At 43.5% G+C, this 22,395-nt stretch overlaps 1 protein-coding gene across 1 annotated transcript in view; it reads right to left on the reverse strand.

Moving 5' to 3' along the window:
- The window catches only part of NCAPD2 (non-SMC condensin I complex subunit D2), a 1,714,408-nt gene that overhangs the window by 22,899 nt on the left and 1,669,114 nt on the right, over positions 1–22,395 (reverse strand). The window contains exon 31 of the mRNA XM_044079588.1: positions 1,963–2,115. Within this exon, the coding sequence (XP_043935523.1) occupies positions 1,963–2,115 (153 nt within the window). The remainder of the gene's footprint in view (positions 1–1,962; positions 2,116–22,395) is intronic.

Raw genomic sequence — 22,395 nt, forward strand, 5'->3', positions numbered from 1 at the left:
CATGAGGTCATTTTAGGGACAGACATCTTCAAAGGAGGGTAGAGGCATATCTGCCTACGTCTCCTTCCCCACCTGACAGCGCTCTGTATGCCACAGGCCTTGGGCAAAACTAGAGAGTTGTCCTACTTCTGTACTAGGTGCACACAGCTGCCCTTTTACAAGATGAGAGGTACACCAAAAGCTTCCCCTACACCTGTTTTCAGGAAGAGGCACTTCAATTCATGCTCCTCTAAGCCACAAAGAATGTGCCAATGCCTCTGGAGATGTAGGTCTATGACCCAAGTAGCAATATGAACACTTGCATTACTTGGAACGAATACACAAGAAGCTCTTTAAACCAAATGTTAGACTTCATAAGAAAACCATGATTACAGCAGAAATTAAATGACAGAGCAACTCAAACACATTCTCCCATGGCATGTACTAGGACAGGTAGCTCACCCAGCATAGCAGTTTACAGAAAACTAATTGAAGGAGGAAAGGGCATTTCAACCATAGACCAGTGTGTGTGTGTGTGTGTGTGTGTGTGTGTGGTCACAGATAGAGATTTTGGTTTTTGATGGCACAGACTGTCAATTTTTGTTACATAACGGAATGCAGAAAGACAAACTGATTGTAGTGCAAAAGAATGGCATCATTCTACACATACTTCCATAAGCGTCACACAAAGTAGCCATGTTATTCAATAAACCACCACCACCAGTCTCTCAACTGCCCCTAATTATTGGACAAGTCCCAGCTTTTTCTCTTTCAGATTTTGTAACAAAACAGCAGTAATTACACAGCAGACAAATAGCACCAGGCATTAATGCTAAAAACTTCATGTGTATTAATACAAATTAGCAAGTAAAGATGCCAGCTGCTTTGCGTCAATATTCAGTGTGTCCCAGATTAATTTTGGTGTTGTCATGATTCTTGAGATAACAGGCTAGGAGCTATACCACTACTGTTTCACACATTTCTACAGAGAACTACATCTCTTACCAAAGGGAGCATTTCCTTGTTCTTACATTACAGGTATGCATGCAGAGTGCCCATCCTTTGCACCCTGCACAGACTGGTTGCTACCATACTCCTGCCAGCCAGTACTACAAAGGACAGTCTGCAGTACAGCTAAAATAAAGTCAAACACCTATACCTTTAAAAAGACACATGCATGAGGCTTTGCACAACAAAACTAAAGCAGGCCTTCAAGCAACGAGCACTGGAAAGTACTGCCCACAAGTACACCCACAAAACAATGTGTACCTCATGTTATGACAGGGAAAATGCTGTGCCAACCAACAAAATGATAAATCAAAGCACCTTCTGTATCATCAGGAACACACGAGAACTCTTACATCCCAAAACTGGGCAACATCGATCCTGCTGAGCTATGACCAAGGAGGGGGAGGGGCTGATGAACCTGCAGATTATCCATCTGCAGACCAAACTCCACTTTCAAATAAAGTACATTATACCAAAGTTTCATAAAATTTACCAAAAATAAAATAGGAAGGAAAACAAAAAAAATCCAAGTTTGGCCACTGCTGTCAAGTCTTTACTAAGTTGACAAAGCAGTAGTATTGTAAAATGCCTCTGCCTATACAAAGCCTTCAAGGGAATACCAGATGAGTAGTAGGATTAGTTCATATTCAAAAACAAAGGCTGCCCGATTGCCAGAAACCATCAGGGCAGCCATATGCGGAGATGGTAGCAGCAGCTTCTAAACAATGCCCAGCTTTCAGAATTAAAAGCAGCCCTCTGGTCTTATTGAAGTCATATGCAAGTTCCCAGCCTACTTCTATTCCAACTAAAACCCTATGGTCCTCATGATCTAGTGTTCAGAGTGGGAGGGATAATGAAAGATGGTCCCTGTCCTACATAAGCAGATGCATTTTCAAAGACCATAAATCTTGGACAATTACATTTATAGAGCAAGTACTAATAGGTTATGCAAGCAGAAAGAAAGAGTATACGCACCATCTTCCTCCTCATCACTGGTAAAGACGACCACAGCTTTTTTCTTGGCTGACCGCACATTTCTCCTGGTTCTTGGTTTGGGAGTAATGTAGTCAGATTCATCACCATTTGTTAGACTCTTATGCCGGCGATTTGCAGTCTGATCCTTTTTACCTACATAATGGGAGACAGGAAGTCAGATGACAACTGTCTACAGTGGACAAATTTAAGTTAAAACATCACAATATACAAGGCCTGATGTAGGTTTTGCAGGCTAAGGAGATACTCAGTTTTCTCGTCTGTTTCCTAACCAGGTGAGATAGTCTGGTACAACACCCTTTTCAGACATCATTTGTACTGTATTGCCTAATAGCCCAGGTAATCCACGATGATGCTTTAGAGCCATTGCTCACCCCCACCAGGTGGCTAGCCCTGCAATGGCTGTTCTTCCATACCGCACATGCACGCACACACCTATGGTCAATTTAGAATACAAGATAAATAGTGAAACAAATACAAATTGCTCAACAATCCAAAAATATCATCACAGAAAACGATCGACAAAATGTTTACCATACAGATTCAAACAGCATGCAAACAAAATATTAGCATTGACATTAAAAGGTAAAAAAAAAACGTAAACATTACATTATATGTGAATTTGAGTCAAGTCAAGAAAACATCAAACAGCTTAAGAAAACTGAAGTCTAAATACTAGGAAACCATAAAGAAAGTACATAATGTAAAAGAGGGAGACGCATATAGACAAAACTAAAACATATCAGATACGTACATATTTAAAGTAAAAAGTTCTACCTACATAGGTAACTCAGTGTAATGTAGAAGGAATTAAGTCAATCTCTGAAGAAAGTATATTTTTTAGGTAGTTATTCTTTCAGATTTAACACCTTTATTAAATTATCACTTAAGGCATAAGCAAACATGTATTGACAGAAAAAAAACAAAGTGTACATTTTTTCCCTTTAGTTTAAATACTGCATATATTTTCCCTCCTGATAATTTCCAGTCCAACATTACATGATTTGCTCAATTCCTGCCTTCCTTAAACCTCTCTCCTCCTGAACATTAATTATGCATGTTATCATGATTTCCATTTGTTCTATGTAATTTGCTCCTTTCCTTTTTAAAGATCTCTCTTCGTTTTTTTTATCTTTTATAATATTCAGTACTTCAAATAGAGTAGGTTTAAACTGGTTTCTATTTTCTAGTAACTGCTTTTTGATCGCCAACAGAATTAAACTTTACAGGGTCTTACTGTGGTCTAGTCAATTCAGATCCCATGGCCCAGCTCAAAAGAATCATTCCTTAGTTACAGCCATTTACTTACCCAATGTTTTTGGGCAGAATACTCTGTAGGGAATTTTTGATATCCGTCAACTCATTACACTCCCAAAACACGTTCCCAGTTACCTCTTTATTCCCAATCACACTTCCAACACTTACTACCTGTGGAAGAAATCCTTGAAGTGTGCTTGGGGTATAAAAATACATATACAAACTTCAAACAAAAATCCCAAACCTTTGGAAGTCATGCATATGTCTTCCCATTGTTCCCTTGTAAGCTACTTTTTCAGTCTCTTTCCCAGTCTTCTCTAACCTGCTGTGATTGATCCTTTAGTTATTGTGTAATATTTTATATGCCCTACCAACTCGTACTTGTTTAGTAGCAGCAGCTTCTATGCTAGATTCAGCTAAAACCTCCACCAGAGCAGTCCGTTCTCTTAGGATTCCCCTATCCCTTTCTCTTTGCCTATACTCAGATATCAATACCTGGTAGGGAAGGCAGTCTCAACTTGTAGTCCAAATGTCTCCTTGGCCTCATCCTATTCTATAACTTTTCACTGTATACTTATTTCCTCCCAATACCTTGCTTCCTTTGCCAGTTTTTTTCCAGTAAATTCCAGCCCCCTCTTGCCTATTTTTGTACTCCTACTTGCAAATCATCCCTATTGGCAAAATCTCCTTTCTCCATTCTTGTGTTGGCTTAGTTCTTAGAATACTTTCTACTACTTTATGAATATAATGAATATAATATTATGTATGATTGCTATTCTCCTTACGGATCTGCATTCAAAATCTAATTCTCTAATTTCTTGAACCCCCCCCCCCCCATCCTCCTCCTCCCTTTCTATTCTGAATTATAAACTTCTGCTTGTGTGTATATACAAGGGCTTAACTGTGTAGTCCTAAAATATCCCTTCAAATAGAGTAATTATAAACCACTTAGTTCTATTGGATCAACTTATCCGACTTAATTTGTGCCCTCTTTCCCTCCAAGATAAATTCCTTCTGCTCCATTATATTATTGTCCACAGCTTCTCCTCTGGTTGATAAAAATATGCTTGACCCTATAACAAAACAAAAGGGACTAAACATTTCCACTGCTTGCATATTACTATCCATTATCCAGAAACTGGAAAAAAGAAGTTATGCACTCACCATAACGTTCCATCTGAGTAGGCAAACTTCATTTGTCAGCAACCTGTGGGTATTGGATCCGAGCCGGCAGCTTCAAACAACTAAGATCCGAGCTCCAAGCTCCTCCCCTTACCCATAATCCCCTGCCATCCCACTCTGACCTCAGATCGAGTTTGCTAAGTAAACAGCATATTACAACAAAGGATCACCTGCAACTCCTAACCTGGTGTTATCCGGAGAAAAGGACAAGAAATCCTTCTAGGACACACTATAGGTTAGGGGGATGGAGGGGAGTTGGTTGCTGATAAATGAAGTTTACCTACTCAGATGGAACGTTATAGTGAGTACATAACTTCTTTATCTGAAGTAGTTAACTTCATTTGTCCATCAACCTGTGGGACAGAGTCCCCAGCTACCCAAACTTAGGGGGTCCTCATGGAAGGATATTCCAGAGCACTGCAGAGCCGAAGGATGCTCTCCCTCTGGAAATTAGATCCAACTTGTAATGGTTAATGAAAGTATGGGATGAAGCCCAAGTGGCTGCTGAACAAATGTCGTCCAAGGACACTCTGGAGCAAAAGGCAGCAGAAGTAGAAATCGATCGGGTAGAATGAGTGCGGACTCTTTCAGGTTCAGGTCGACCAGAACTCTTATATGCAAGAAGTATACATTGGGAAATCCATCTGGACAAAGTAACTTTTGATACTGGTTTGCTCAAAGAGGGTCTTGCAAAGGATATGAAGAGTTGCTCAGATTGCCTATGTTCAGCGGTCCTGTGCAAGTAGAATCTTAATTGCCTATGTACGTCCAGAGAATGTAATTTGTATTCACCCTTGTCTGATAATTTGGAAAGAAAACTGGTAAATTAATAGACTGATTAATATTGGGCTCAGAAGCAACTTTGGGTAGAAAGGAGGGATTGGTTCTGAGGGAAACTATCTTTATGGAAGACCAAGTATGGGGGTTTGGCGCAGAGGGCTTGAAGCTCTGAAACCCTTCTAGCCAAAGTGATAGCGACAAGAAAGGTAGTCTTTCAAGATAAGCATTTCAGATCCACCGAGGCTGCGGGTTCAAACGGAGGGGCAGTCAAGGACTGGAGAACAAGGGTTAAATCCCATGGAGGGACTGCGTCTTTCACTGGAGGCCTTAAGAGGAAGGTGCCTTTTAAGACGGTCTTACATAATTTGGAAGATGCTAAGGAACAGAGATCACTTCCCACATGATAATGGGAAATCGCAGCTAACTGGACTTTGACCGTGGAAGAGCTAGCACCTTGGTCGAATAAGGTCGACAAAAATTCTAACACTGCTGGTATGGGAGCTGTAAAGGGATCCAACTTTCTATGCTCCACCCAGATAGTAAAGCGTTTCCATTTGCTGTTATAAACCTTTCTCGTAGAAGGTTTATGAGCGGCCACTAAAATAGCCTTAACCGGGGACGAGATACCAGGAGTCCTAACTATTACTGGAACTGGATCAGCCAAGCTGTGAGCTTCAGGTTGTCCAGGTTCGGGGTTGCAAACCCAGTGGGTGAGAGATCAGATCCAGGATGGGATCTAGAATCCAAGGAGGATTCACTAGATGAGACCATAGGCATGGGAACCATATTTGACGAGGCCAGAATGGGGCTATGAGGATCACTCTGCTCCCCAACCGACGGGCTTTCTGCAAGAATTTTAGCATTAGGGGAAGAGGAGGATAAGCATAGAGTAGACCGGATGGCCAAACATGCGCCAGAGCATCTCTGGGGGATTCCCCTGGTGGGGGAATTAGAGCGAAGTAGTTGCTGCACTTTGCATTCGAAGGAGACGCGAAGAGATCGCAGCAAGGTTGACCCCACTTGAAGATTGGCTTCACTATCCTGGGGTTCAGAGACCACTGGTACGGTGAGAGGATAGTTTGACTCAGCTTGTCTGCCAAAATGTTCGACCGACTCAGAATGTGCGTCGCTATGAGAAAGCGGTTGGTGGAGATCGCCCAATCCCAAACTCTCATGGCCTCTCGACAAAGTGGATAGGATCTGGTTCTCCCCTGTTTGTTGATATACCAGACTACTGACATGTTGTCTGTCTGAATTGCAACTGTCCCTAAGGGAAGAAGGGCCTGGAGTGCTTGCAACGCCAAAAGCACTGCTCTCATCTCTAGGACATTGATATGCAATAAGGTCTCTGAATGGGTCCACATGCCTTGGACGGTTCTGCCCATACAGTACCCCCCCCCCCACCCTAGGCGAGAAGCATCTGTGGTCAACGTGGTTAGAGGTGGGAACATAGAAAAGAGGCGCCCTACCTGGAGGTCCGGTGACTGGAGCCACCAGAGCAGGGATTTCCTGCAAGCCCTGCTGAGGGGGATGGGTGAACTCAGCGGGTATAGCAGGATGGACCATTGAACCTGCAAGGTCCATTGTAGTATCCTCATGTTGAAGCGTGCTAAAGGTAGCAGATTGATTGTGGCCACCATGGAACCTAGAGCCCTCAGAACCAATTCCGCTGGAGGAGCCGAGGATTGTAACAGGGCCAGTACGTGGAGCTTCAGGGTACGAATCCAGTCTGGAGTTAAGAAGACTCTCAATAGCTTTGTGTCTAATCTGGCTCCTATGAAGTCTAAGATCTGGGTTGGGTGGAGGGAAGATTTGTTGAGGTAGATTGTGATTCCCAGCCGGGAGGCCAGGTGGAGGAAGTAATCTCTGGCTGAATATAGTAGATGCCTGTTGGGGGCGGTCAGGAGCCAGTCGTCCAGGTAAGGAAAGACCTGTATACCCTGGAGTCTCAGGTGGGCCGCTACTACTGCCAAAACTTTGCTTAACACCCTGGGGGCTGTGGTGAGACCAAAGGGGAGGGCCCTGAATTGGTAGTGACTGGCTCCTAGCCAGAAGCGGAGAAACCTTCTGGATAGTCTGTCCATCAATATGTGGTAGTACGCATCCTTGAGGTCTATCGAGCACATCCAGTCGTTCTCCTGTAAGAGAGGGAGAATGGATTGAATGCTGACCATCCGGAACAGGTTCAGTAAGGACAGGTCGAAGATTGGCCTCAAGTCCCCAGTCATTTTTTGGCACCAGAAAGAACCTGGAGTAGAAGCCCGATCCAGATTGGTCTAGGGGGACGCGCTGGATCGCTCTTTTTTCTAGCAGCTGCTGCCTCCCTTTGATTGGGTGGGACATCGGGGAGGCTTCGGGGCCTGGGAGGGGGATTCAGAAAGGGGAATTTGTAATCTCTGGATATGATTTGAAGCACCCAGTGATCTGTTGTAATGGACTCCCAAACTGCTAGGTGCCTTGAGAAACGTCCCCCGACTGCCTCCAGAGAGGAGCAGTCGGGTAACCCTTCAGGGCTGCTGCGCGGGCAGATCCAAAAAAGGTTCTCTTGACCCGAAGTTCTTCGGTCCCCCTCTGCCTCTGGGCCGGCGTCCAGCCTGTCCTCCTCTGCCTCTGAAGGACGAGGGGTCCGGAGCGAAATGGGACTGTTGAGACTTCCGGAACCACATCTTCTTCTGTCCCCTTTGGTTCCTGGAGAAGGACCACTGGGGAGCCGAGAAGCGGACTCAGACGGCAGACGTCTTCCCGTCTTTCTCGCTCTGGACCAGAGTGTCGTGGACGGTCTTGCCAAAAAGCGAAGAACCGTCAAATGGTACATTTGCGAAGGACGGCTTGAAGGGTTCTGCAAAATCGCAGAGGCGGAGCCAAGCATGTCGTCTCAAAACAACGCCCGCTCCTCTAGCGGCTCCTTCCGTAGCATGGGAGAGGAGCCGCATAGAAGTGCTCGAGATGGACTTGAGTGGCCATTTGAGCTGAGAATACCTTCTTATCCTCAGTCGACATGGACTCTGGGGGTGAACCGGCATATTCCTTGATAAGATCCCGCTGGAGTCGTATGACGTGTGCCATATAGTTCAGCGACCTTACAGCGAAGGTAGCTGAAGCGAACATCCGCTTCCCCAGGCGGTCAATCATCCGAGACTCCTTGTCGGGAGGATGGACCGAGGAACTCTCCTGGGCCAGTTCCCTCTTGGTGGCAGCCGCCACCAACATGGCATCTACAGGAGCACCCTTGCTCCATACCGTCCTATCAGTGGGGGGGGGCTAAGGATCTTATCTGGTCTCTTTGGAATGGGCTCAACAGTGTCCGGTTCCTTCCATGCCCTGGTAGTAATGAGATCTACCAGGGGATCGGCGGGAGGGGACACCCAAGAGGTAGATGGGCCTGCGTCAAACGCCTCCAGAAACAGACTCATCCGAGGAAGGTTTTTGGGCTGACCACCCCCCTCTAATTCGAAGCATTTCCATAATGTCTCAGAAGGAGACGTCCTTGGGAGGTGACCTTGGGGAACCTTCCCCTAAGTCCGTGTCTTCTGTCAAAGACTCAGGTGAGTCCAAGTGCCTCCTCTTGCACTTACGTTTGTGAGGGACCTCCTCGGGGGGGCTGTCCGAAGAGGCCTCACCAACCACATCTTGTTCCTCTAAGGGAACCATCTGAGACGCAGGCGCAGGCTGTCCCTGGGGCTGGGTGATGGAAGGTGGGCCCATCTGAGAGAGAGTGCAGGGTGGACCCGTAGTCAGAGCCTGGGGCCTGGAATCCCTCGACAATACCCTCTCCACAACATCGAACGCCGAGGGAGAACTGCTCTCTCTAGGATCCGAGAGCAGCCCCCTCGGATCTGATGTGAGGATTGGGACTGGCGCCGAACCAATCGGATCCAAAGGGCCAGTATGCTCCGACTGAGACGGAGCCAAAGACACACTGACACCTCCGGATCCGAAGCTCAGCTCTCGGCTCCGAGAGCTCGGACCCAAAAAGGGACCCGACAAACACGAGGGTGTGGTCCAAGCACTATCGGCGCCGAACCTCCCCCGGCTCCTATGCAACCCGGATCCGAAGGCTCCGAACCCTGGAAGTGGGTCGGAGAAGGAGCAACTGGGGCGAAAAAGGGGGTCGAGCTCCCCCCCCCACCCGGAGGCAAGAGCACTCCCATCTGCAGCTGGGCCTGAAGGAACCTAGGCATCATCCGGTCCATGTCTGCGTCAGACAAGCTTCTGATGGACCTAGAAGAGGCCACCGAGGCGGGCTGGGAGTGTCGCCTCGATGACCTCGAAGGCGACCGGGCCTCCTCCTCCGGCTCTGGGGAGAAACAAGGTGAATGGAGCCGGGAAGGAGAAGGCCCGGAAGCCCTGGGAGAGGCAGCCTGTTTAGCCGGCGGAGCAGAGGAGGAAGACTCGGCCCGTTGCTTGTGGTGTCTATCCTTCTCCCACCTAGCTTCCCTCTCCTCCCTGGCCTAAGATGGGAGGTTGAGTCCTGGCCAGGGGAGCAGGGGTGGAAGAGGGCAATGCCACGGCAGGTGCCACCGAGGGAGAGGGCCGAAGTCTAATCCGGGGGCAAATGTCCCGCCAGAATCAACTTCGCCCTCCTGCCCTTTAGAGCCCTGGGGGTTGAAGGCTGCACAAATAGTGCAGCCTGAGGAAAGGTGGTCAACCCCAAGGCAAATAACACACCGAGTGTGGCCATCCGCTGTGGAAAGCTTATGGCCACACTCGGTGCATTTAGAGAAAAACGTTTTTGGGGCCTCAGACATAGTTTAACAAAAACCCACACAAGGCCCAACACACACGCCTTCACACACACGGGGAGGAATGAACTACACTAAATGTTAATGAAATAACACTATAATAACTAAAAAGTTTTAATACTAGGGGGCAACACACTCAACAAACAATATCAGCTACAAGAAGTAGAAAAAGAAATATTTTTCTCTCACTGCACGACTAACTCCTACGCCTGGAACTCGTTCAAAGCTGTCGACTCAACCGCGGCAAACGAGATCTGGGGTCAGAGGGGGATTGCAGGGGATTATGGGTAAGGGGAGGAGCTTGGAGCACAGATCTTAGCTGTTTGAAGTTGCCAGCTCGGATCCGATATGGATCCGATACCCACAGGTTGATGGACAAATGAAGTTAACTACTTCAGATAAAAAGTTTCTAATGTCATTTCTTACTCTAGTCTGATGAGGCGGATGATATCCGTGAAGGCGCTTACTTGTTTTCCTTGGAATACATTACCTTGTGACCTTTATTCAGCCATGTGGAACCAGTGTGTTTTTACCTAATCTGCCTTACGTATCACATTATTTGGTTCCCCTAGTCAGTTTTAAACGCCTTTGTTTTTTGAAATATAAAACAGTACCAAGACACTAAAAATTAAAGTTACGTGCTTACCATAAACCTTGCGGACCCCTCTCCATCCTCAAAGTCTGTAGCCTCAGTGAGTAACTGCCGAGAGGAGTCTAAATGCCTCCTTTTTGCAAGGCCACGTCCTGTGACTTTCTTTGGTGGAGGGCTCCACAAAAGGCTTGGAATTGGAATGGGAACTCATCAAGTGAAGACTCTAAAGGCTAACTTAGGCTGACTGCCCCTGATGGATAGAATATGTGGAAGGCCCTGCAGGATCTTTTTTTTTTGGGGGGGGGGGGGTCAGGGCAGTGGAAAGTGCATGTGGGGAACCTCATCCCTAGATCTGGGGAGGAACCTTTGAAAGACTTTATGCTGAAGATGAGATCGGTACCAAAAATGACCGCCCAGGACGCAAAGACCTCAAGGAAAGAACATCCCCGGCCCTGACCAGACTGCGATGTCAGCACAGAGCTGCTCAAGGTCAAAGCACCCAAAGGAGATGATGAATCTGAAAACTTAGGAGTCAAACTCAGCCCTCATACTTCAGCTCTGACCCCTCACCTCTGATACCCTTTGCAGTCAGACGGTGTCTGAGTAGCAAGGGAAATGGCCTAAACAAAAGCAGCTGTCAGCTCCAATGAGTCTCTCTCATGGGGATCACTCAAAGCTGTAAACACCATGTCTGAAAGTCAGACCAAAGAAGGAGAAGCCAAGAAGGGATGTGAGTGGCCCAGACTCTGACTACAGAGGGAGAGATGCGAGGACCACCACTAACTGAATTTGTGTTAAAGGAAATTTCCGCTTAATCATGTTTGCTTCAGTGAGGCTTCTTGATGATCAAAAGGACCTGTATGAAGATGCCATGAAAATGTGGTCTGGAGATCGATGTCTTTCCTGGAGAACAAGTGAATGGAGCCAAGGACTGTCTCACTCCAGAGAGAAGCAGCATACTGGAGATGATGTTTGGATCCAAACATACTCCTGCCCTGATGTCTGATCAGACAGCCTAGGAGTTTTTGCTGCTAGGCCTGACTGGTGGGGTCAGATCCAGAGACCTCTTTCTGGGTCATTCTTTTTGATTCTCTTTTCTCTGTTCTTCTTCGCTTTTTCCTTGGCAGTTTGTTTAATGTTTTGGAGGAAGGAAAAGCTGAAGTGGACACCAAAAGGGGTTGATTCTGCCACTTGGACAGGGAAAAAAACCCTTTGGTACAAGCTTGTTTCTTTGGTCCAAAAGAGCCCTGGCCCCAAAGGAAGCACAGGACTCGCTCTCAACATTTAAATGGTCAGCAAACAAAAAGTACAGATCATGTGGCTCTTAAGCCCACAGGCAATACAATTATTAAATGCAAAGGCCTTATCAGACATCTTAGCAGACAAATACACACAAACGCAATCACAAATTCCCAGAAAGAATGGCACTGCCCTATAATCTAAAGAAACCACTAGACAAGCAGAAGGAAAAAAAAGTGAGCAAGAAGCAGCCAAGATAATGCAAAAATGTATTTTATATATTTAATATATAAATGTAGAAGAGAAAGGCAAGAAGGAAAACATTTTTTTCAGAAAAATAGCACAAAGGTACTCAAAGCACAGGAGATGAGAGATACGGAACCCAGAAAGGCTATCTATAAAACACTCAAGATCTGGAAAAATTATCACTTATCTGAAAATGAACACAGAGCCCTCATGGATCATGTCTTGACTATACAGGTGGTAAATGACATCTGAGGTATGGTAGGAATAAGAGGAAATTGTGGGTAGGGGAGAAGCCTGAGCCATGGATCCAAGAGCTTGAAAAAAAGTGTCAAGGTCAGATCCAATAAACCACACAGAAAATATATCAGATCCTAATTTTTGCATGTGGCTGTGCCCCTGCACCTCTAATCTCAGTCTCTTTATAAACTTCGGACTCAGAAGAAAGCATAGCACCTGCAACAAAGCAAGCACCAATGTACTACAATATCCCAGCATTATGAGCTGTTAATGTTTTAAGTAAATGATCAGCAGTAGTGCTCTTCTGTTTGAATTTTGAGCAGCTAGACAGTCTGTTCAAGTATTTACTGGAAACTCCAAATAAGAAGTGAATACAGTGAAATGAAACACGGCTCCCTTTCTCAAACTACAAATCAAACCATTCAATAGAAGCTATCATTTAATTTTGGTTAGCGCTTTCACCACCGTGCAAGTGGCTTCATCAGACCATACAAATAACAAAACAAGAACTTTATATACTTACATTCTCATTACATTCACAAGTGCTTCCAATCAGCATGCTTATACTATCCAGTCTAATGCATATAGCGTATTACGTAAGCATTCAAATACATTGGAGTAGCATACCAAAAACTTCCCATTTAAAATGAAGCATAAACTGTCGCAATAAAAGCATAGTTTAAAAATGTACAAATATCCTTAGCTACTGAAACGTTAAAGCTTCGTAACACAGTAAATTAAAGATATATTCCAAACTTTGCTCAATTACTTGCATATTCTCAGTGCTATCTCTCCAAAACCATGGAGCGTCATCATACGTACAACGCAAAGTGGCATAAAATACTGTGAACCCCTTAAAGTTGGTTTCATTTTAAATGGGAAGTTTTGGTTTGCTACAGCATACCAAAGAAAGCACTAACCAAAATTAAACGATAGCTTGTATTGAATGGTTTGATTTGTACTTTATGAGAAAGGGAGCCGTGTTTCGTTTCACTGTATTCACTTATCTTATTTGGATTATCTCATTGCACCTTTACAGTGATTTGTTGATTCGTTGGGTGTTTTGCTGGCACTAGTTACTGGAAACTGCTTAGACAAATGTCCAGTGAAGAGAAAAATCCCCATAATCTTCTCCTCCTTTTGGAAGGGCAAAAAGGAACACAACCATTACAAACTAAAAGTTACTCATTTCATGTCTCAGGGAGAACACTTCCCTGGTATTTGTCCCTGTGGAGCAAAGGAGAAAAAAACAGAGAAAGACCATATGGGAGAGGGTATGTAGACAATTAGTACTGCAAATCACTTATGGTGAGGGCCATTCTATACTTATTTTTTAATGGCTTACAAACTGAAAGACCACCTTTCCTACTGGACATTGCTATGGTAGTGGCAGGTGAAAAGACTCTGCAGGATGGTGATGCAAAATCCTACCCTTCTGGATATCAAACTTATGTTTGGGGAAAAAGATGTGCATTGAGGACCATGCAAACTGGCTGTGAAATTGTCTAGGTTCTTGAAAAAGCCTGTTTAGGTGAAAGTAGCTCTAAGAATGTGCTGGAACCTGGTTCATTAAAGATTTCCTTGTTTTACACTACAGAAAAAAAAATCCTGGAACATGAGGCATACTTCTCTGCCCAATACCATTGGTCCTTTCAGTACAACAGAGATGCCAGTGGAGATTAACAGATTCATGATCCTTTCACCTTTTCAGACTTCACGAAAAAAAGACAACCAAATGGTCTGGCTAAGGGAGATGTACAAGACCACTTTGGGAGTGAAAGAAGGTGATCAGCCTCACCCCATTCCAGTGGCCTGAAACAGAAATAATTCTGGTACGCTTAAAACCTATTAAGAGCCATCTTGCAGGTCATGTATTGGATCGGAGCGGATATTGCCAAATCAAAAATACTGTGAAGTGTAAGGTGCAAGGTATGCAGACAAGAAACAAATGCTAGTGTGTGCATTTCATTTTAAATATGCTTTCATCTTAAGATGGATTCCTGAGTGTTTCTCAGTTTGTTTCTGATGATTTAGTTCCTGCCACATATGAAAAATGCTAGCGTGGTGAAGTGTGTAAAGTTTTTATGGAATTCTGAGCTCATGCTTAATATGGAAAGTCAGAGTCAGATCATCAAATTTAGTAGAATGAATGCTGTTAAATTCTCAGCTAGAGCGTCTTCTGTGTGGAAATGTGCGTGAATGGGCGTACGTTCGTTGGAGGTTGTTAGTCAGAGCTGGCAACTCGGCATGTAAATGTCTACTTCCAATCATTAGTGGACCGGAGTTCCGCTGTGGCGACCCCTAACCGGGAAAAGCCGAAAGACAACAACAACAGATAAGCTTTATTAATAATCTCTCCATTAGATTTAATTATATGCAAGGGGTTAAATTAAGTGTGTCTGGGAAACTGTAAATATGTATGATCAGTCACACTAATGGCATCAAGTTTATTTCATTGTGTGTTAACCGGGTCTAATCAATAAAATACAAGGGCAGAGTATCCTTGTCAGGAGGACAAGCATCTCTGAAGTGTCAGAGTGGGATTTTAATCAAATACAAAGAAAGGGGAACAGAGAAGATACCTTCACTGAGAATGAGAATGAAATTTATAATTACAGTCCCATCCCTATCCCTTTGTATGGGATTGGGATTTATAATGGGCGCCACTGCATATGTTTTAAAAGAACCAGAGTATGGTACTCCAGTCAGGTACATGTTTAATAAATATGGAAGAGACAACTGTAGTTACTTGCTATTGGTCTGAACTCACTAAAAATGATAGTGCTTTACAGTTTCCGGAAAACGGTACTCTTGATAGGAAAATCTAAAAAACAAACAAAAAGGTAATAAGGCACCAGTCTCATATTTGTTACCATTTAATGACTGGCAAGAAGCTAAAAATAAGGAAAAGGAATCTGTAGTTAGAAGTCTAAACTGTAGCTCAGCTAGATTAAAGTCACAGCTGCAGACAGCTAAAAGAATAGTAAACTTATTACACAGATATGAAGATGAGGAATGCTATTCCCAAGGTATGTATCCATTAAGATAGTTAGAAAAGTTATCAGTTACACAGAATCAGATGATTGTCCCTCCATTGTCTTCTGCACTTTCTCCACCTTATGACTTGCCTGTGCCTTCTATCACTTCCCAGATGTAGCTGAAGTTACTCCCAGCACTTCTAATTGTCCCCCTGGGTCTCTCTATAATGCTAGATTGTTAACAGCGATAATGGTAACACCACCACCAGATCAAATGTTAAAGCGAATAGCTAAAAGGAAAAATGTACCAAACACGGAACTAGTGCTAATTATGTGGGAAAATTAAAAAGATTCCCTAATAAAAGTTCTTCTTAAAGCTAACACGCTGAAAAACATTAGGCAAATTATTATCCAGTTGTAGATTGTCACAGATGGGGAGGAATGTCAGTGGAAACCTCCTGACAAAAAGAGTAGAGAGAAAAACAGATTCTGATTATTCACCGATTCTGATAAGCTCCTACACAGATGCAGCAAATGAGAAGTACCAAATCCAGCAGCAGCTAGAGGCAGTGAAGGTTGAACCTCCCCATAAGGGTAGTATACCCATGGACTACAATGCGTTTTCAAACCTTTGTAAATTATTTTTCTCCTATTTAGACACATTCAGCTAACTATACAAAGATTTTAAAAAGCCATGTACAACTACAAAATCTAACTATTGAAGACTTGAGAGCAGTATTAAAAACCTCTACATCCCCTGACATTTTCAGAAAAATATGGGAAAATCAAATAGACAACATCCTAAAACACAAATTATGGATTTCTGGCTGACAGGAATAACTTATTAAAAGCCATTAAGACAGCATGCCCCCGATTTCTAACTGGGCAAGAATCAAAGCAGGTTCAATAGTTGTGACATCTTATTTCAGAAGGTGCTAGATTTTGCCTTCATGCATTGCTGGGATACAAACTGTACCACACCCTACTATATTTATACAGTTGGCATCCATCTTGGGACTAACAGATTACAGTAGACAATGGATTTCCAATTATGCAGAGGTAGTGAAACCTTTATTAGAATTACTAAAGGAGATGATTAATGAACCTTTACCCTGGCAGGAATGCCATAAGCAAGTTATTGTACAATTGGAAACATTACTTTTAAATCCCCCTGCACTTGGGTTACCAGACTATTCTAAAATATTTTCTTGTTCTGTAATGAAAGGAACAAACAGCACTGGGATTATTAGCACAATGTAGAATTATAGTTATGTACTTACCATAACTTGGCATCTGTGTTATCTGTAGTCACCATTCATGACGTTAGGGTCTTGGAACAGATATTGGATCCGAGCCGGCATACTCAGAATACAGCTTTGCTCAAGCTCCTCCCCTCCCATAATGCTCTGCTACCCTACACTCCCTCAGATCAAGTTTGCACAAGGAAGGAAGACAGATAAACTATAGAAACCAAATAGAACCTCCAAATCCAACCAATCTTCCAGGCAGGGGGGGCTGGAGGGTGGGATCGTGATGAATGGTGACTACAGATAACACAGATGCCAAGTTATGGTAGGTATAACTATGTTGCGACACATTTTGGAAAGGACAACTCAGTGAGAAGTAGAGGGAATGACACGCGCAACAAACAGCTCTCTATTGATTCATTTGTCATCCAAGCCGAGGACGACTTATTCGGCTTAGGAGAAGGTCTTCCTTCTTTTCCTTTACCTTACAGACCTCACGAAAAGAGGACTTGGTCACCTCAAACAAGAGCGAACAAAAGGAAACACGTAGAAGACAATACGCCGTTGATAAAGAAGGTATGGCGATCAAAAACTTGAATGATTCCAATCTTTTCACTGAAGATGCGACCATAAACAATTTGGTTGTTAATATATCAAAACACACCTTAAATGCGTTTGAGATTTCTGTCCTCAATAAGGGACTTGGTTTTATTCCATCAAGTTGCAATGATGTCACGGACATCATTGTGGATGTTAAGTTATTCACAAGAAATCTAGCCTTAAAGTTGTTTTATGGCAAGCAGGACGAACAATCTACTAACATCTATACACCTTTTAGAAAGCCATCTATGTTCATACCTCAGCAGCATCCGTTTTTGGAGGCTTTTGAGCAGGCTGTAGAAAATGATTTGTTTAAATTATATAATGATATGAATGCGAAACCACAGTTTTTTAATTTAACACACAATGAGAAACAGGCTCTTGATGGGTTAAGAGGTAACAAGGCTATTGTCATTAGACAAGCGGACAAAGGAGGCGCAGTTGTTGTAATGGACAGCTCCCTGTATGTTGAAAAAATGCATTCTATGCTTTCTGATAATGAAACTTACTTACCTTTACCCAGTTACAGCTTAAACAATCTTATAAAAGATGTTCATGCCATGCTTTATGACTTGATGTTGACCAATGTCATTGATAATGATTTGTATTCCTATTTTTTGATAGATAAGCCTTTAGTACCATCATTCAGGGGTCTCCCCAAAATACACAAGGATGCTGTAGATCCACCTTTGCGCCCAATTGTGTCCAGTCGAGGCTGGCTCACTGAACCTCTTTCGATTTATCTTGACAAGACATTGAAACCTATTGTTTCAGAAGTTAAACACATTTTAAAGGATACTACAAATTTCTTAGAGAATTTAGCAGTTTTCAGCCATTCACTTTCTTCTCATGGTGATTGTATATTAGTCACCTTAGATGTAAAATCATTATTTACATCTATTCCCAACGATATAGGCATGGAATATATTAGAGCCATGCTTGCACAAAGCAAGTTAACACCTCACATGATTGACAGATGTATGTCATTACTTGAGATAACCCTCGAGAACAATGTGTTATGTTATCAGAACAATTATTATTTACAAGTTAAGGGTGTAGCGATGGGCACTCCATGTGCCAACGCTTATGCCAACTTGGTGTTGGCACATTGGGAATATTTGTTTGTGTTCAATAGTAATTCTGAATTCTTCAATTTCCTGAAGTTTTACAACAGATTTGTGGATGATGTGTTCCTTATATGGGGAGGAACTGTTGAACAACTTTTAGATTTCATCAGATATTTAAATGCCTCGACTAATTTTCTGAGCTTTGATTGCACCCATTCTTCAGACAACATTGATTTTTTAGATGTGAAGATTATCAGGAACAATCACGGCTTTGATACTGAACTTTTCAGGAAGAATTGTTGGAAGAACAATCTATTACATCGAGGGAGTATGCACCCTCAACATATATACAGGAACATTGTCAAGAACCAAACCACAAGGGCTTCTAGGTTGACATCTACACATACAGCGTATCACCAACAGAAAGTCAACTTAGCCAATAATTTTATATCTAGGGGTTACAACAAGGAATTAGTATCCGAGGCTATTTCTGCATGTGATTCCAGTAGAATCAATGAGGGAGCCCCGATTATCAGAAGACCTAGAGCACAACCTACACAACCGAAGTTCATACACACACCCAACATTAACAGGATTGTCATTCCATACACTAACAGAAATAATCATGTTTTACAGATTTTTGATAAACATTGGAATTTACTCATGATAGATGATGAAATCAGATCTCTGACACAAAACCCAGAGTAGCGTATAAGAACATGCTCTCATTGAATAGGTTACTTTGTTATGACAGGACATATACTCCAGCACAGAAGAGCAATAAGTCTGGTACTTTTGCTTGTCAAACCTGTAACCAATGTAGATATATTGCTAACACCCACATCTATACACATCCTGAAACCAAAAGAACATATACGTTCAAACATCATGCCACTTGTAAATCCACCAATCTAATATATTTAGCTGATTGCCAAACTTGTGGAAAGTTTTATGTAGGGATGACTAGCAGATCACTACGAGAACGTATTAGAGAACATATATACGCAATAACAAAGAGAAATACGTTGAACGCATTGGCGAAACACATAGTGGACCTAGGTGATACCCACACATTTAGGTTCCTGGTCCTTGAAATGGTTAATATTGATGGTAGATTAGGCAATATAAAGAATAGGATTGAAGAAAGGGAAGGCAAATGGATTTTGAAGCTACAAGCCCATAGATTTGGGCTTAATGAGAGGCTCACCATCAAGCCCTTCTTAGCTTCAAGACCCCTTAAGCATTGATGTTTATGTAACTTTTTTAAAAAGTGATGTTATGCATCTGTTTTAATTAGAATTGTGTTTTTATATGGTTATCTCTTTAAGAGATCCGTGACATCATGACACACAGGTGTTTATAATGGGTCAGCTTTTAGTTCTTTTTATGTCTGATGAAGCGTTGGGTAACAACGCGAAAGCGCTTACTACTTTCTGCAGTTTTTTATTGTCTACAATAAACGTGGATTTTATCTACTAAGAAGACCTGCTGGATTTATTTACTTCTGATTTGTGTTATAGTCCATGGTGCACTCATCACTTTCTTGTTTGCCATAACTATAAATCTGATGTTATCTAGTCACCATTCCTCACATTAGGGTCAGAATCCCCAGCTACCTAAATCCTGGGAGGTCTCAAGGAAGGACATGCTGAAGAACTGTGGAGCCAAATGAAGCTCTTCCTCTGGAAGTCAAATCCAACTTATAGTGGGGAAACAAACGTGTGGGGAGAAAACCACATTGCTGCCGCACAAATGTCATCTAAAGACTATCTGCAAAGCCAATGGAAGTAGAAACTATCCTGGTTGAATAAGCCCTCACTGGTGTAGCTAAGGAAATACCATCTGAAGAATAAATAAAGGAAATGTATTTTGAAATCCAACGGGAAATCGTGACTTTCAAAATACCCCTGCCTTTTCTATTAACAGAGAAGTGTACAAATAGTTGGTCTGAACGCCTAAATTCTCATGTTCGATGTAAATAAAAGTGAAGTTGACGAATATCCAGTGTGTGCAGAATATATTCCCCTTTACTGGAAAAGTTAGGGAAAAATACTGGTAAGTGAATACATTGGTTGATATTCGCTGGTAAAGCCACTTTAGGCATGAAGGATGAATCAGGTTTTAGACATTCTGCCCTTGTGGAAAATTAAATAGGGTGGCTTGACAGTAAGAACTTGCAGCTCTGAGACTCTCTTTGCCGAAGAAATTGCCACTAAAAAGGCAGTCTTCCAGGAGAGAAATTTAATATCGCACAAAGCCGCTGGTTCAAAGGGAGGTTTTGTTAAAGCCTGAAGCACTAAAGTCAAATCCCATGGAGGAGAAGGATGTTTAACAGGAGGCCTCAACAGAAAAATCCCTTTTAAAAAGGCCTTACAGAGGCATGCGGAAAAGGTCGAATCAACACCAGGGTGAAAGTTTGAAATGGCTGCCAACTGTACCTTAACAGTGGAACTAGCTCCTTCTTTAAAGAGAGAGGTCAAGAAGAGAAGAAGGGGGTCTAAATTCTTATTCTTCGCCCAAACTGCAAACCTCTTCCATTTACTGGAATAAACTTTTATGGTAGAAGACCTCTGAGAAGCAAGAATAATCTCCTTCACGGGTGAAGCTAGCCTGGACTTGGCCAAAATCACTGGAAGTGGACATACCACGCTGTCAGACGTAGGGTCTGAAAATTCGGGAGCAGTAGAAGAGAAGGATGAGAGAGCAGATCCAGAATTGGATTGAGCACCCAGTGTGGATGCCTCAAAGGAGACCGTAGAAGGGGGAACCACACCTGACAAGGCCAAAAGGGGGCAATGAGGATCATTTGACTCTTGGTGTCTGGCTTTCTGAAGTACTCTGGGGATCAGGGCTAATGGAGGAAAGGCATACAGGAGACCTGGAGCCCAATAGTGGGAGAGAGCATCCCTGGGGGATTCCCCCTCTGGGGGGGGGATCAATGCAAAGAAGTTGCTGCATTTGTGGTTGAGAGGAGATGCAAACGGATCGCAGCTCGGATAACCCCACCGACGGAAGATCTCGAGCCACCACTGGATTCAGGGACCACTCATGAGGAGTCAGTACAGCCCTGCTCAGCTTGTCCGCCAACATGTTGGATGCTCCAAGAATGTGTGTTGCAATGAGAAAGTGCCCCGTGGCCATCACCTACTCCCAGACCCTCATGGCCTTGCGACACAGCAGATAAAAACGTGTGCCCCCTTGCTTGTTTATATACCACATGACAGCAATGTTGTCTGATAGAAGCGCAATCATCCTGTGAGGAAGGCAGTCTTGAAAGGTTTACAACAATAAAAGGACTGCTCATCTCCAGAACGCTGATGTGCAGTTTGGTCTCTGAGGGCGACCAAGTCCCATGGACCATTTGTCTCTGGAAATGCCCCACCCCAGGAGGGAAGTGTCCAAGGTGACTGTCGCCATAGGAGTCGGAGGAATGAAAGGCCGGCCTGCTAGGAGACCGAATCCACCACGACAGATGGTTGTGACACACTGAGGTGAGCAGAATGGGAAAAGATGATGCTGCCACGCTGTCCACTAAAGAACGCTCATGTGGTACCAAGCCACTGGAAAAATCCCTGAGAATGAGTGAGACTGGGGAGCAGGTTAGCTCCAGCAAGGTCTGAACCTGGTTGCAAATAAGTGACACCCTTCGAGGAGGTAAGGCTGCAGTCTGAGAGGTGGTGTCCAACAGAGTGCCTATGAATTCCAATTTTTGTGTTTTAGTCGGGGAGGATTTTGCAATGTTCACTGTGATCCCCAGGTGATGGAACAGGGAGAGAACATAGTGAATATTGTCCAGTAGTTGATGCCTTGTGGGGGTCGTCAGGAGCCAATCGTCCAAATAGGGAAAAACTTGGATTCTTTGCATTCTGAGGTGAGCTGCTACCATGGCCATACACATTTGATGAACACCCGGGTGGCTGAGGTGAGACCAAAGGGCAGGGCTCGGAACTGGAAATGATCAAATCCCAAGCAAAAGCGGAGAAACCTCCTGGACCGGCGATCCATCTTTACATAGTAGTACGTGTCCTGGAGGTCTACTGAGCACATCCAGTCGTTGCTGTGCAATATAGGCACAATTGACTGTACAGTGACCATTTGAAACTCCGACTTCCGTACAAATTGGTTCACTTGACTGATATCCAAAATAGGACACAGGTCCCCTGTTATCTTTGGAACCAAAAAGAAGCAGGCATAAGTTCCGGATCCTCTCTGTCTTGCGGGGACCTGTTGGATGGCTCATTTTTGAAG

The sequence above is a fragment of the Protopterus annectens genome, chromosome 8.part0, assembly GCF_019279795.1.
Source record: "Protopterus annectens isolate FY-2018-M chromosome 8.part0, PAN1.0, whole genome shotgun sequence".
NCBI classification, from domain to species: domain Eukaryota; kingdom Metazoa; phylum Chordata; order Ceratodontiformes; family Protopteridae; genus Protopterus; species Protopterus annectens.